Source organism: Molothrus ater, chromosome 6 (assembly GCF_012460135.2).
Source record: "Molothrus ater isolate BHLD 08-10-18 breed brown headed cowbird chromosome 6, BPBGC_Mater_1.1, whole genome shotgun sequence".
NCBI classification, from domain to species: domain Eukaryota; kingdom Metazoa; phylum Chordata; class Aves; order Passeriformes; family Icteridae; genus Molothrus; species Molothrus ater.
The window spans coordinates 37520321-37537070 of NC_050483.2; the positions used below are offsets into that span (position 1 = coordinate 37520321).

At 40.7% G+C, this 16750-nt stretch overlaps 2 protein-coding genes across 2 annotated transcripts in view; one reads left to right on the plus strand and one right to left on the minus strand.

Annotated features, from left to right (window-relative positions):
* Positions 1–186: 186 nt before the first annotated feature.
* PPP2R3C (protein phosphatase 2 regulatory subunit B''gamma) lies at positions 187–13831 on the minus strand. The gene is made up of 13 exons (XM_036383674.2): positions 13740–13831; positions 12935–13062; positions 11702–11806; positions 10972–11084; positions 10102–10199; positions 7641–7711; positions 6781–6913; positions 5633–5688; positions 5485–5560; positions 4736–4872; positions 3002–3139; positions 1320–1379; positions 187–624 (listed from the first exon to the last, which is right to left on the minus strand). Exons 1-13 carry the CDS (start codon positions 13786–13788, stop codon positions 436–438), a joined length of 1353 nt encoding a protein of 450 aa, XP_036239567.1. The 5' UTR covers positions 13789–13831; the 3' UTR covers positions 187–435.
* A 362-nt stretch (positions 13832–14193) lies between these two features.
* PRORP (protein only RNase P catalytic subunit) overlaps positions 14194–16750 on the plus strand; it is a 38736-nt gene continuing 36179 nt past the window's right edge. The window contains 2 exon segments of the mRNA XM_036384866.2: positions 14194–14246; positions 14571–15964. Of these exon segments, the coding sequence (XP_036240759.1) occupies positions 14967–15964 (998 nt within the window). The 5' untranslated portion in view covers positions 14194–14246; positions 14571–14966.

Below are 16750 nucleotides of genomic sequence, written 5' to 3' on the forward strand. Positions count from 1 at the left end.
CTTCACAACAAAATGCTCAACAGTGCTGTCATTAGAGGAAGCCATGGAGAATGGAGAGGGAGGCTTGGGATGGGTGAGCGGATACAGGCCAGTGCTGAAGATACCAAGAACCACATTCTTACTTTCAGGTTAAATTCACACGTAGAATAAGGTATTTAAATAAGAACAGGGCTTGGTACACATGAAAAAAGTCCAAAAATATTTATTTTAAAAAAAAGGTTCTTTTTGCTCTTAAACAGCACTTGCTTTTTTGGTTTCAGAAATTAGTTCTGTGATTTGTTTATGTACCACATTTTATATCATATGTGGGGCAGAGGAGGAAGGGAGAGAAGTAAAATGGAAGAGGAATTAATTCAGATAATGAACATTTCCAGCTTCCAGCAGTTGGCCCATCAGATGGAGATCTCTGTGGATACAGTCTGCTCCCACTGGCAGTCACGTATCATCACCATCAGCAGTGCTGTCACTGTCGCTGGCCACAAGGACCTCTCTGTTCTCATAGGTCCAGAACCCATTCAGATCAATCAGAATGCTGGTAACAGTGTCTCCTTGACTGCTATTGATCAAGTCTTGAAGGGAGATTTTGTAAGGGTCCTTAGGCTTCACCATATCAAAGATTTCATCCTATGAAAGACAAGTCAAAATTGGGAGAAAAGCCCCACACATTAATGAGCAGAATAATGGCTATTTCATACCATATACAGAATGATCTTTGGGTAACTAGTGCCACCCGCACCAATTCACAAAAAGCAGCTGTTAAGCCCCAAAGCATTTAATACACAAAGCACACTGACTGATTGGCTACAGTTCAGAGCAGCATCCTCAGCTCCCACATCTCAAGAATTTGCTTTTCTGGGGAGGCTTCAGCCTCAAAGTGGCAAAATGAATCTCAGTTCTCTTGTACGAGCTAAATTTTGTAGAAGCTCTCATACTTTAAGTACTGAAACTAAATATACAGTAGGCAGTAATCAGTTTTATACGCTGTTTGTTTCAGTCACCAGTCTGCCCCCTGTCCCCCAAGGAATGATCCCCAGAACTGTAAAACAGACTTAGCAACTACTTTCAAGTGTAAGAAACAGCAACATGTATTTAACAGGTAATTTGTCTATTATTAAGGAAACTACGAGAACACATCAGTTATTTTACAGAGCAACTGCTGACTAGAAAGGCATTTTCAAACCTACGAATGGGACAAGTCAGCTCATTTCTGGTACTCTCCAAGTAAACATACAGCAACCTAGAAATTATGATGTAACACAATTAAATTATTAAATGCTTATTCACAGATTTTACACAGTATTCCATTTGGTAAAGCTAACCTTGACATCCTGAAAAGAAACTGGTTCTTGTCCATGAATTTTCATTTGTTCCTGAATAGCCTAGAAAAAGGAGAAGTTAGGAATGGCTAGTGTAGTATTATACTGACACTGTACAAAAGTTATTAAATGCTTCTGCATTTTAAGCTGTATTGCCCTCTAACAAAGCATTCATGGTACAGCTTGCAGTAATTTTTCTTCCATATGTGAGGTGAGGGTGAGTTAAGGCATTATCAATGATACACATCTCTAAGTTTACAGTTCTTAATGAATATGATATGAATCTCACTTTTATTATGACCAGTGTTTGAGCAATTTGCATATTGTGTCCCTCAACACTCAAAACTTAAGATACTACTACACTCGAGCCATAAGGTTCCATTTCTGACACAGTATGAAATACAGGCTAAGGAAAGAGAAAAGGAAAATGACCAATGAACAGAAAGACAAAGCAATTATTTTAATGTGGTACTATTTAAACACCTGCACCACCAAACCTACATCTGCAAGTAACAGCTGTGAACAAAACTGTTTCACTAGCACAAGCTGCACAGCCTCTGTAGGTGCAGACCTATCGACAGTTAATGCTGGCAGAAAAGCAATCAATCATTCACAGTCAAGAGGAAGTGTTCTGATTTCAAGGAAAACTTAGAATGTTCCATGTCCAAAAGGAGACTTGGTACAATACAGAAATAAGGTGTGTATAGGATCCTGCCTTGAGCAGGCCTGAATGCTTTACTGACTCTATGTAGTCTGTACCTTGTTCTTCATCCTTCAAGCAGATAGCTAAGCACAAGAACATTATTATTTTATAATGCAAAGATCCATATAACAAAATCTGGAGTGCTTGTCCCTGTGTCTGAATAGATACTACTGAGGGAAACCTGCACATGAATAAAGCATCAAGCTCATAACTCAGCTGGAACCATCCACAGCAAAAATACTGTTTTACTGCAGAGCACTTCCCAAGATATCTCAGGTATCGATGAGAAAAACAAGATGGAATAACAAAACACCTGCCCCCTTTCCAACCAAAATCACCACTAGTCAGAAGAAAAAAAAATCCAAAACAACAAAAACCATCACATACAAACCACAGTTTGGAGAAAGATTTGACAATCTTAAGTTAATTTGAACAGCAACTAAAAAAAAAAATTAAGCTTAGTTTAAATCTATTTTAGAAGCAACAGGTATAAATGCAGACTATGAAAAATGCAATAAGCTTTTTTCAAGCAAAGCACTGAATGAAAAAATCCCACAGCTGTATAGGCCTATCAATAAATTTCATTATCTTCATCTCTTTTAGTGAATTTCAGTATTACAGTTGAAATTAAAACCATGGGCAATAATCAATTAGAACTATCATAAAAGATTTTAACAGGCAATCATCACATAATCTTAGGACAATTTTCAATTAAAAAAAAAACATCCCAAATCAATAGAAAATAGTTTTCCTACTCAAAATCAAACCAGTTAATTTCAACTGCAGATAAACTACTGAAAATACCTTTTGAAATCTTTCCAATTTTAGTCTTTAAAAAAAAAATTAAATCTTCTTATAAGTCATTACTAGCCTGCCTGTGGCTATTGGTAATTTAAAGTCATTTCCTGCAGATCTGCATGCAGAAGCACATAGGCTGCAACACCATAAACACAGAAAATGGCCTACTTATAAAGAGACTTACCCTAAAGAAATAATTAAGGGAAAAGACATTCAGGTGTCCTTTGTTCTCTATATCAAGCAGTTTGAAAATATATTGCAGAGCTGCAGGCTCCTTTCTGTTTTCTAATGCAAGCACAAAGTCCAGGTAGGTTTTATAGTCCTAGAAGTAGATACAATCATGTTTATTACAGTCTTCTTTCTAAATTGATTTTGCAAGCAGGAACTCTATAATTGGCAGCTATTTCATTCTAGGGGATCAGTTTATTTTCTGAAAAAGACAACATGAAATAGAAAATGGCTGCTACCAGTAATGTGCACAGAAAAGTTAGTTTTTAATGTCTGCTGATAACAGAAAATCCTGCAATTTTAGAGGCAAAATAGCATTCCAAGCATAATCCAAGTGAAACATGCCATATATATGCATTTAAACAATGTTTACTATATATTTAAACTGCTGAACATACCCAACTAGTGAAGAAAAAACATATAAAATGTTTTCATTATCACAAATTAAATGTCTAGTGGCAGTAAGCCTACTGGTACCAAATAGTGAACTATATGGCCAATTACATAATCCTTAAACCAGAGTCAGTGGTTTGGCAAATTACATGCAAGAAACATTAGTTAATGTTCCAAACAAGTATCACACTTTTCTTTTTCATTAGTATGGATTCTTGGTTTCCCAATCAAGATACAGCTGTGACAAGGTCAGAACTCCTCCAGCCCTGTGTGTATAATTACCCTGTTTACCTGTAACACCAGGGAGTTGTGCTGTCATTCAGAGGGAGCTTGACAGCCTGGAAAAATGGGCTAACAGGAGCCTCACCGAGTTCAACAGAGGGAATGCAAAATCCTGCATCTGGGGAGGAATTACCCCCTGTACCTGCAGAGCTGGGGGCTGACTTTCAGGAAGCAGCTTTGCAACAGGCCCCTGCAGCAAGGGCTGCTGCCAGCACCCTCAGCTGCATTAGGAAACGCTTTGGTGGCAAGCTGAGGAAGGTCATCCTTCTCTACTCAGCACTGCTGGTGCTACATCCAGCCACTGCGTCCTGCCCTGGTCTCCCCCACACAGGAGAGATGAACCTACTGGTACCAGGCCAGAACAGGAAAACCAAGAGGATCCCTCATGACCTCAGTGATTATGGGATTCTAACAAAAAAACTGCTCAGGTGGCAAAAGGGCTGTATGGTGAATTTGTAACTTATCACGTCACATTCCAGTCATCTGAATGCAGACAAGAATTGTGGCTGAACATTAAGTAAAGCTTCAAACAATATAGATATAAGGTGTTTAAATTAGTTAGACTTCTCATTTTTCATATCTATGGAAAGCTTAAGATGAAAAACAGTTGTCATCATGAAGAAGTTGACAGCTTAGCTAACTTGCACTAATCTCAAGTGTGCCACTTGTCTTTGCTTCTCTTTAAAGCATAACATATAACTAGAAAGTATTGCTGCATCTATACATTTTTTCAACATGCACTTTTGTAACTGAATCTACAAGTGGCTTTATCCTAGGCTGTCTGGATTCTCTATCACCTCTGCTTTTTCAAACAAGCAATTTTTTTAGGCCACACTACAATCACCTTGCTCTTAAGAAAATCAACTTGCTAATATGTTGCATGGTCATTTGAGTGCACAATGTTAAACAAAAGTTTCTTCACCTCAACCTACTCTTTAAAGATACTATTAGACATTTATAAACTCAATAAGCCAAAGATGTCATGCTGTGGACAAAGGGAAAAACATGTAATTACCATTTCACCATCATAAGTTAAGCACTCCTGAAAGACACGATCCAAAAATATGTTGGTCAGAGTCCCTGTTCCATATCGGGATAGTTCTTCTTTGCTGAGCATGCCATTGTGATCTTTATCAAGGTTTAAGTACTGACCTAGCAAGGAGATTAAAAAAGCAAACCATAATATACCTCTATCAGAAAAGAATTCTTTCAACAGAGAAAAATAAACAATTAAATACTAAATTTTCCAATTTCCATAATAAATTAATGCAGTTAAGTGAGAATTTACTAGATTCACAATAATATTCATAAAGCATCAGAAATAAGTACAGAACGCGGAAGGAGAGAAGTGGGATTCCCATAATGAGGTGTCAGCAGTTCTAATATAAGTGAATAGCTGTGGATACTGAGAGAGGAGCAGAAGGCTAAGAGCATATTACTTTATAGAAATATGCTGTAAGCATTAATAAAGAGCTAAAGAGGATGCAAAGGCATGAATAGAGCCAGAAGAGAAGGTTACAGAGGAATCTTGTACCTTGCGCAACAAAGTGACAGATTTTAACACCACAGTAAAGAGCAACAGCGGAGAACCAAAATGATAAAGAAAGTCAGGAAGATAAACTGAAAGGGTGAATAGAGGATTTGAAAAGACAAGTTAACAGGAGGATTTAACATGACAAAAACAGAGGAAAAATAGCAGTAATAATGTGACTAAGTCATACAAGAAAGAGGAGAAGAAAAGCGTTGGCATATAAAGGAACCTACCGTAAACTCTTAATGCAGAAGGAGCAGAAAACCAATTTGTTTCCTGACTTTCTTTAGAAAGTTCTTCATCCCTTAACTAAGTGAAACATAAAGTTAGAATTCAGAAAGAGTAAATTAAAATACAACAGTATATGTTAGAGACCTTTACCTCCAGTAAATCATCCAGGAAGCTGCAAGCTAAAATATCCTGTATCTTTATCTTCCCTGCAGCAAGAAAAAGAAAATACATTTTAACAGTTGCTCAGCCAACATATCCATTTGACTATTCTCATTTAGGTGGTTCTACTTAAGAAAGAAGTATTTGGAGCAGAAAAAGATGCCCTTTTAAGGAAGAAAAGCTAAACAAAACTCATGTCTAACATCAAGGATAAGGCTCTAATTTCAGAGATAAAATAAAATACCTTTTAAAATGTTTGGACAAAACTACTGACATTGGCAGGAGCTATCCTGAAGCCTTAAATGCCAGAAAACTAGATTAAAATAAATGTGAATGTTCAATATCAACTACTCAAAATGTAAAATAAAAATGCAAAGAAAGCATGCTTAAAACATTTGATGAAATAGTCATCTCCTAAGTGACATGGTATTCTTACACCTTCAAAACTCCAGCTGTGACACAAAGCTAAGGCAGCAGAATGCACTTCTGCTGGTGCAGCTCTGACTGGTGCACAGAAACTGTGCTAGCAGCTGTGCAAAATAATGGCACTTAAAACTTCCCACCCACCTCTCCAAACGTTTGCAATTACCTCTGCCAGAGGCTGCTGCCCACACAATTCTGACCTTTACAAGGGGCACAGCTGGACCTTGAAACACATGCAGTTTGTGACTTAAATCGAGGCCATAGGAGGGAGCTACACTTGTAACAAGCATTATCAGACCTAACTGCAGACCTCTCCTAGTGGGTCTACATGGCACACAGGTTTAATCACAGGAAAAGCACATCACTCTAACCATCCTGAGCATTTCCACAGCTCTGTGGATGTTCTGACAAGCAGTTGTGTTGTTGGTTGTTGCATTTTCTATTCACCCTAAACACTTAAAAATTAGCTACAGCTAATGGCTCATTATGATGAAACAGTATCTTATTTGTCAGTGTTTGAGAGATAATTCTATAGTACCTCAGCTGATAGGTATCACACAGAAATTCATTAGCTGTAAAAGTAGATTATTAGACTACAATAAAGAGTCATATTCAGTGGAGAATAATCTTCAATGCTGAACAAAACCCTACCAGGACAACTACACATTGCTTTGAAAACACAAGTAGCTTCAGTGGAAGCATTTTAAGAGACCTACCTGTTCTGAGAGGATCCAGAAAGAAGAAGAACTTCCTAACTGCTGTGCAGACGTAAAAGGAGTAAAAAGATTTTTCTAAGCCATCCAGTTGTGGCAAAGTAGGGATGAGTTCCAAAATATAGTTTTCTAAATCCTGCAGAATTAAGAAAAGCATAGAACATTATTATTGTTCCATGTTTGCTATATTCCCTCCTTGCTTTCAAGTGTATTTTGTTAAAAATACAGTCCTGCAACAATGCAGAAAGGGGCATGAAAGCAGGTAAAAAAGCTTCTGTCTATGTGCAAGAAATCCCAGATCATATACATGCACATGTTATTCTAGGGCTGAAACAACCTATTAATGAATCAGAATTTAACAAAGTACATTTTATCTATATGTAAATATAAATGCATTCCACTGTAGCTTTTTCAAATATCAGGGGGGTAACTCCTGATTGGCTTATCCCATTGCTTAATATTCTTCAATAAATCTTTTTTCTTTCAGTTGAGTGGTAACTAGGACATTTTTATTTACTTTATAATATTTACCTCATTTTAGAACAGGAGAATAATTCACTGAAGAATAATTTGTGATTTTTATCATATCTTACTAAATCTAGTAATCTAGTGCTAATGACAAAATCTTTGTAGATACAATCCTTTTTTCAGAAAACTACCCGTAAGTTTAAAAGGCTAGCACCACTCTCACCACCACATCTCTTGAATACATGAATTGCAATTTATCCAAACAAATGTGCCCACCCCAAATCTATGTTATGATATAACCTTTTACAAGACAAGGCTAGAAGAAATTGGGATCTTTCTGATGCTCTGTCATTTGATTTAAAGAGAGACATTAGGTTAATCAAGAATTTACTTACTGATTCTCTGAGGTAGCCTTGTCCTGCCACATCATATAAACTGAGACCTATTCTTGTCTGATGAAGCCATACTGTGAAACAGAAAACAGAATTACAATGCAAGAAACCTATGGGGCTTTTGAGTTTATGTCAAAATCTAGAGGCCAGGCACAGCTGGATTTTAAGTGATTCTTCCCATTTTCCTGAGCCTTAAGCAAAGCCATGTCATGTACTGCTTAGAAACACTGTTTCAGTCTCTAAATTTTTAAGAGTCACTTGCAGTATACTATAAATATACACTTCATAAATATATACTCTTTATAATATAAACATACACCATTGCCACGACTGCCTTATAATAACTAGATGTGAAAAAAGGCTGCGCAGACACCACATTTTATTTGGTGTATCATAGAATAGCTAGGATTAGAAGCAACCTTAAAGATCACCTAGTTCTAGCCTCCTCCTGCCACAGGCAGGGATGCCACTCACTAGATCATATTGCTCAAAGCCCCATCCAACCTGGCCTAGAACACCTCCAGGGATGGTGCATCTACAACTTCTCTGGACAAGCTGTTCCAGTGCCTCACCACCCTCTAAGTATTTCTTCCTAACAGCTACTCTAAATGTCTCCTCTTTTAATATAAAACTGTATTGTCCTACCTACTGCAAAACTGTATTGTCTTACCTATTGCAAAATTGTATTCTCTTGTCCTATCACCTGCCTGGCTAAGAAGTCACTCTCTCTCCATTTTATACACTCCCTTAAAGTACTCAAAGTCCACAATGAGGGCTCCCCCAAAGCCTTCTCCTCTCCAGGCTGGACAAACCCCAACTCTCTCAGCCTGTGGTCACAGGAGAGGCTCACATCTTTCCTGTGCTGACTCCAGATGGGGTCTCAAGAGTCTCGAGCAGAGAGGGAGAATCTGGCCATGCTGGCCATGCTTCTTTTGATGCAGCCCAGGCTTTCCAGGCTGCAAGCACACACAGTTGATGATATGGAATCGTATGGCTTCTTCTCTCTTACTGACTAAGAAATGTGTAGCAGTGCATTTTCACTGCACTAAACAGCTGCACTATGTCACATACAGATAGATTTCTCAATCCCTTGTATAGCACCAGACACTGCAGCTACAGCCAAAGGTCAGGCCCCCAGAGTTACAAGACAAGAATTAGAATCATAGAAACATCTGTCTTTGTAATGAGAAGGCACATTAACTGGAAAATCTACAGGACAATGTGCTTGAAGCCATTGTCAAAGCACTGTAACAGTGATGGAGTATAAGAATAATTAAAATTAATAAATTAGATTAATAAAAACTATTATTCACATACTCAATTAAATTAAAAACTCAAACATTAAATTTAACTCCCATTTTCTGAAGAAACAGTTCAAAAGTCCCTCTTATGCAATATAAGCTGTTCTTCAGAACATTCACTCTTCAACGTAAGTGTTTGGCACAGTGTGCTCAGAGTCAGATAGCAGGCATTATACAGTGAGGCTGTTTTGTTGTTGGCTTAAGTTTAAAGGTAAATGTATCACACATGAAGTGATTTGGTGGTGGTGGCGGCTTTTTTTTTAATTACTATTTTGTTTGCTTGCTTAGAAGAAAGGCATCATCCTAAATACACAAGACTCAAAACTTATGGGTGAAACAAGCTCTGAAAAACCTCTGTCTGTCTGGGTGGGCCTTTCTGAAATGCATACAATCCTAACAGGTTTTGCCACAAGTCTCCTATCCTGCAGCTTTTGGGTTTGTTGCTGGAAATGAGTCTATTACTCATTCCTTGCATATTGTGCACACCTGCACATCATGCTTCCTGTTCAACACATTTCTCATCTCTGCACCACAAGACTTTAAGTTAGGCAGGCTGAGCTGCTCAGAGAAAGGTGCTGTTCTCTTAAATCTGCTTTAGCAGAGCTAAGAACACAGTAGCCAAGGCAAAGATAATGAGACAATCTTCCTTTCTGCTAGCCAGCCCAGTATTTTTAAACAACATCTAATACATATTAAAAAAAAGGGCATTTTTCAGTCCAAGTGGCTATTTAATAATAAAAAATAGCTGCAAGCATGGTAAGTGAAACACACTGAAATATCTGACACACAGTTAAAAAATACAGACATCAATGTAGAAGGACAAATGGCAAACAAAGCTATCTGCCTGATCACGGTGGTTAAGATCACACTTGCCATGGAACTGTAGTGCTTTGCACTTCACAGTATTGCCTGAATAAAGGAAATCAGAATGACATGTATATATTACAAACGTAATAATAATAATGGCTGGGGAGAGGTGGATTTCAGAGGTGTGATGGACTCCCACCTTCCAGTAACAAGAAAAAAATCCCAAGCCTCAAAATAAACAGCATTTGTAGTTAAGGACAGATATCACTACCGTTGAAGGGAACATCAAGTAACAAATAAAGCTGAAAAAGCCTTAAAATGAAACAACTTCTAACACAGAAGAAGCACTCACTAACCTTTTCGCATGACATAATTGAAGAACTGCATGATAGAGATTCTCCCATAAGGATCATTATGGAGTAATTTAGCAAAGATCTTTGCTGTAAAGAATTGCCTGCAAAACAAACACCCATCTGATTACACTGCACTGACAGATCCAGTTACAGTATTTGACATTTACAGATCCTGTAAAATAATGTTTTAACACAGAATGTGATAATATGGTACACTGCACTCATCAGGTGGAATCCTACCAAGTAACAACAGTAAACTGCATAAAAAGCAGCTACCTCTTCTGCTCATGAGACTTTTCAGTGAGGTACAACTTTAGAGAGCTTTTATTCAATTTCTCTTCAGTACAATGTGCTTGGTAGCTTCCAAACTTCTACAACAATATGCACATAAAAGAAACTGCCAGTACTGACAAATAACTGGCTTCTGCCCAAATTTCAATCACAAAGCTATGTGCACAACAGCCATCTCCAAAAGGAGCATAAAGAACTACCATTCACTGCACACTGCACATCTGGTAGGAAATTCTGCATCAGAAGATATTAGGGAAGGTTAGGCAATACCACTGGAGACATATTTCCAATTCATTTACATAATGTGCTGTTTGCTGACTACTGACATCTAAAAATGTTGATGCTGATAAAAATTTTTCTTCAAAAAGATGCACTACCATTCTTTTAGGCACCTCTATTACAAGTCACCTCAGAGAGGCAGAATACACCTTTGCAAGGATGTAAAGGAACCAGTTAATCAGTAACTACATGGATATGATTTTTTCTCACCATTAAACCGTTCCCATCTATTTTAGCAACTGAAAGTTACAGTAGCACTTAGGTTTAGTCAAAATGAGCACATACAAGAGAAGAAAGTCTTACTTGCATTTTGGTCCAGCTTTTTCACCAACTTTCAAGAAGTTCTCATAATTAATCATTGCTTCTTCCCCAATCATTGGTGATGTCTGATGTTTGTCCAGTAGAAACCATAGATTCTTAAAAGATATTTATATAGAAGATATATTTTATATATCTTCTTAAATATTTATATTTAAGGAGATATCTCTTTAGAGATGTCAACGTGCTTAAGATATAGCATTTAAGAAACTCAGCAAAAATGTGGGCTTGATGCAAGGGTTTCTCAATTAATCAGGACACGTGGTCAGTTCAGCCAGAAAAGTCAGTGTGTGCTACTTCCATTCCCTTAAATGCTGCTAAACACATGCACACTCTCCCTCCCTCACTAGCATTTCTAGGGTCACATGCCTTTTGTCTTTGCAGGGTAATAAAATCATCCATCTTAGGAGTCTCTCTCAGTGATACATAAACAGAACTTATTTTATCATCTGGGCCCACCAGGGAAATCACTGCAACATGCTGGAGAACTGGAAGCCATCCATTTAGTCTTCACATACATCATAACAAGGAAGCTTCACGCTGCCATTACCAGCCCAAGGCGAGGCAGCACTTCAGCTTTACCAAGTACTGTGTGCCCAAATACAAAGAACCTTACCACAAGATTCTGTGGGCAGACAGGAGATCAAACTCTGACAGGAGATAATCTAAATCCATTCAGAAGCCATTACAAGACATACAGAAATAATTTTCCTACCTGCAGCTCCTCATTATCCAACAGTTCTCTACTTTTTCTTTGCAGAAAGACAGCTCGAGATTCTTCTCTTAATTTCTGAAGCAAGACTTCATCTTCAGCTGGCAGCTGCAAACATTGTGGCATTTTAATTTTCAGCACAGGAGCATTCAAAAACTACACATCCAGCAAGTATTCTTAGGTAGTCTTGAGTCACACACTCTGAATAAAGTTGTTCACTTAACAGAAAATAGCTAGTCTACCAAACTTGCTTCTGCTACGAGAGGTATCACTTGCACACTGCCTCAAATCATTTCAATAATGAAGCACTTACCTAAAACAGGACATCTTTAACAGGAGAGAGAGGTACCTAACACCAGATAACCCACTGAGTAAGCACTTTCCCAAGGTTGCTAGGTATGAGGGCTCACACATAAAAGACATTTACTGCTGTGTTTTACTTGGGAGAAACAGAACATTCTGTTTTGTCGTAGGCCTGACTTTCCAAAGAGTGAAAGTCTACTAGACTTGTTTGGCCAACAAATAAAGATGATGAAAATGATGAAAGAACACCTAGTGTGAAAGTTCTGCCAATATTTACGTGCCAAACTGTACAGCACCACTGGAACTTGGAGAGTTGCACAAGTATCCATCAACTGAAACACAGGTACTTGAGAACTGCACTGGCAGAAATGTGAGACCCTAAGGAATACGTGACCATGAGAGGTTTGGCAGCAGCTGAGCAGTCACGTTAATGAGTACCAGCAATATCAAGATGTCAACAAGTGCTCCCATCCTAATCTGATTCATGCTCACAAATAAGTTGCTGGACCAAGCATTTCTGATGGATGATGCAAGCAACAGATCCATCTCTAGTCTGCAAGACCAGTGCCCCACCATTTTCATGAGGCAGCGTCCCACCGTGTCTAAGCAGGAAACAGAAGATACACACATGTAACACCAGTACATCAAAATTTTTTTAGAACTTTAAGTGCCTCTGAAAGACAACTTCCTATCTTTACTAAGCAGACTGATTAGCAAAATATTTCACTGACCCTGATAAGATTCTCAGTACTTATTTAAAACTGCTGAAATTCACAATTGTACAAAACAAAAAATTAGACTAAGCAATTCACATCACTCAGACTTCAATCTACTTTGGCTTCTGAAGCTGCAGGGTCCCTGTGAGCGAGCGTAACTTTTTGCTGTAACACAGAATAGCCTCTTGTTAAAAGTTTATCCAGATACTTCACTTACCCTGTAGTAAAATCGTGGTATGTTTGCATATGACATGTTGTCACTTTTTTTCCCTCCTTTCCATTCCATGTAATACTTTGTGAACAATTCCATTTCTTCATCCTTTAGCTCTTGCTCACTCTTTTTGGCTGATTGACATAGAAAAGAATGTTCACGCTGTACTCCAGAGACAGTTCTAATGTAAAAAGGGGCTCGAAAAACAGAGTTAATACTGGGGCTTATCTGGCTGCGCTGTTTGGTAACACAAAAATGAGGTGGAAACGAGCGGAGCACAGAGCAATCACATAAGAATACGTTCCATAAGTATGTTGAGTATGGTCACAGCTCTCTTTCCATGACTGCACACACCCGATTCACTGCAAGGTGTGGAGTAGCTCACGGAGCAGCTCCGTGAGGCTGCCTGGCAGAGCAGCAGCGCTGTCTGAGACACACCTGGGAGCTGCGGGCCGCCCCTCAGACCGGCTCGGGGCTGTCGCTGCGCACCTGCGCCAGCGCTGGCTGCGCTCCCCCGCCAGCCAAGCGCTCCCAGCCGCGGCTGCGGCGGGGCCGTGCGCCGGGCGGGGCCGGGCAGCGCAGCCCTCGCAGCCCTCACCGCTCCCTGACCCCTGAACCGCGGGAGTTTGGTTCTCCGCAGGGAAACTCCGGGACCCGCCCGGCCCCTGCGGCAGCCCGGACACGGCGAAGCACGGCAGCACCGGAGAGGCCGACGCTCGCCCCGCCGGCCGTGCCCCGCCCGGCCCCACCGCTGACTGCGGGTAGCCCAGGGCGCTTCCCCCCGCCCCGATCCCGCTCCCGGGGCACTCACGCGCGTGGCGCGCGGCCAGGCGGGCCCGCAGCCTCCGCTCCCACTCCATCGGCACGAGCCCGCCGCCACCGCCTCCCGGCGCATGCGCGCTGCCCTGCACGACGCGCCCCTGCCCTTCGAAGCTTTTTTGCCCACACCCGACATGGCGGAGCGGCCCCGTCCCTCCTAGCGGGGCGCGCGGATCACGTGTCGCCCCGCCCGCTGAGACGCGATTGGCTCCACGAGCGAGCACGGGCCCGCCACGAGCTTCCGGGCCAATGGGAAGCTGGCCCGCCCTGCCGTGGGGCACGCGCCTGCCGCGCATGGCCGCCGCGCACAGCGTCAGGTGGGACCCTCGCGGGGGCTGAGGGAGAGCGGGGCTTGAGGGAGAGAGGGGGGAGCGGGAAAGGCTGTCCCAAAAGCCGGGGGTTTTGCGGTACGGCTGGGCCCAGTCCGCGGGGCACCGAGTGAGGGACGTGGGACCCTGCGGAGTCTCCCCGTAAGGCGGACCAGCGTGCGGACCTCCCGGTATTTACCTGTATAATCTAACGTGTCCCTGGGATTTCAGTATAATTAGTGCCCGCGGTGTTGCTCTGCCTCTTTGGCAGCTGCGTTACCAAGGATTTGGGGTTGGAAAAACAAGTTAAATGGAAGTTTGTCACCAGGTGGAAAATGTGAGGGAAGCAATGTAGGAACCGCCTCCTGGGGCTGCCTGAAGGATCAGGATTGGGATCTCTCACCTGAAATCATCACCTGAGCTACCTTGAGCTTCTTGTTTGCTAGCGTGCAGATGGAAATATCACAGGAAACCACGGAGCAGATCATGATGTTGTGATGTTATTTTATTTTTAGGAAGTCTCCTGACTTGGACAAAGGCAGGAAGAAAAACCCCGTGCTTTTTGTGTAGCTGCGTCAACGTTGCCTTTCTGCGTACAACGTTGACGGTACACATCACTGCTGTAACCAACAAACAGGAATATGTAAAACATCTTCTCTAGAAAGAAAGATGCCCTCATTTTGGATGATTGCCCTCACAGTCTAAGAGACTGACTTTCATGAGAAAAGATTTCACCATTGTTTGTGTCCATAAGAGACAAAAAGGACTCACAGAACAAGCATTTGAAAACAGAAGCTTATACACCTTGACAGCCCTTGGGCTTCTATTAATAACCATCCCCATAGAAACTGTATTTTTCATTTTATAACTTCAGATACAGTGTGCTAATAGTGAGACAATTTGATCTTGTGATGGCAGTCTTTTCTCAAACGAGTCAGGGTTTTCAGGCTTTGCTATGGAAATGTCACATGTTCTGGCCTGTCTCAAGATGCCGACAACTGTTTGCTGCCTCTTTCAGCATCCCTAATAGGGGAAAAATGAACTATTTCAGTTCTATGACATCTTCCAGCACTGCTTTACCAGTGGACCCCAAAGAAACTGATGTCTTACCTGCCAAGAAAAGGTCTGAAAATGATTGCAAAGAAGGAAAAGGATGGGATGAAGAGACTAAAGAAATACCTGAAGGGAAATTCCACTTTTCTTCCTCTGTTGGAGCTGCAAAGAAATGGTCAATGAGTCCTGCTGTGGCAAGGCATAGGTTTAGCAATGTACAACCTCCAGAAAAACCTTTGCAGGCTGAGGAATGGGACAAACTAAAGGAAGATTTCCAATCACCTGAAATATTTGAAGAAGTGATGCTGAACAGTATGATCAGGTGCAACAGCCCCATTGATGTGGCCAAGTCCTTGCTGACCCACCTGGCAAAGCGCAACGGTGACATTGCATACAACATGCTGGTCAAATACCTGACACTCTGTGTCCAGCAGGGACAGGTGTCAGAAATCCGTGATGTGTACGACATAATGAAAGCCAGGTTCAAGATTTTAGAAAGTGGGGCTTATGGCCTTCTAATCAGGGGCTTGAGCAATTCAAATCAATGGAGAATGGCCTTGACTGTTTTGGAAGAAGTAAAAAAGATTATGATTCCCTCACGGACATGCTATGAAGCTTGTATCAAAGCAGCCAGCCGTCACCAAGAAATGAAACTCGCCTTTGAACTGTACAGTGAGATGTTGGCTAAAGATGTGGTGCCAACCTTGCACGTCCTGCAGTCATTTTTTGACTTCAGCAGGGGTATGAAAGGTGCTGAGCTACAAAAAGAGCTCTTTGGTGTCCTCTTATATTTGAGAGAGAACCAAATATACCCTCACAGAACATTTATGCAGAGTATAAAGCTATGGTTTGAAAGGTAAATAAAGTTTCAGTTGCAAGATGCAGTTCACGAAGAGGAGGGATCCAGATTATCCCACAGATCAGCTCTGAGACCCCTCAACATCTCATTTTGATTTTTGCTTCTTCACAAGTGACATGTTGTCATGAAAAGATGCATTTTATTTTTGCTCACAAATTACTGTGAAGTTTAAAATTTTTACTGATTTCACCATTTCTTTTACCTGTTAAATATTATTCCTTGGTACAAAAATTAGGAAATCGTGTTGGGTCATGGCAATTCAAAATAGCTGACCTCATCTCTTTCTGGGGTGCTAGATAAGGAATATTGACAGGTGTATGAGGGCTTTTCCTGTAATTTATTGGAGTGTAGAAGTAGTAAGCTAGTTTAAGGTTAGATTCTTTCTTTAAAGGAAAGAGGCAGCAAATTCCACTAGGTAAAATGAAGATTAAGTGCATTGACTTTGTTAATCTCCTAGTATTCTGTACAATCTTAATAGGAGGCTCCATGTTTTAACACAGTATTTAGCTGGTCCCATGGTTTGTCATGAGTAGTGATTGTCAGACTCTGCAGATTACAGCTAGTTACAGTGCACATGCACAATGGGGTTCACCTGAGCCCATTCCATATTTGTCATGAGGTTGGATTTGAGCCCATCTGTGATTTTTTGGCTTTGATTTATGTGAGCTACAGAGCCATTTTACAAGTTAGTCTGCCTGGATGGAAAATGTGGCAGTGGGAATGCGCTACCATTATTGGAATGGCTTATGAATGTGTAGGGCAGTAACTTAGAAGTTGTCAGTG

Excerpts from the sequence above, each read along its gene's own strand:
- PPP2R3C (XM_036383674.2), bottom strand. The coding sequence starts at position 13,788 with ATGGAGTGGGAGCGGAGGCTGCGGGCCCGCCTGGCCGCGCGCCACGCG. Across the intron at positions 13,063-13,739 it reads CCTGGCCGCGCGCCACGCGC|CCAAAAAGAGTGAGCAAGAG; the intron begins GTGAGTGCCCCG and ends TATGTCAATCAG. Across the intron at positions 10,200-10,971 it reads AAAGCTGGACCAAAATGCAA|GCAATTCTTTACAGCAAAGA; the intron begins GTAAGACTTTCT and ends TTTGTTTTGCAG.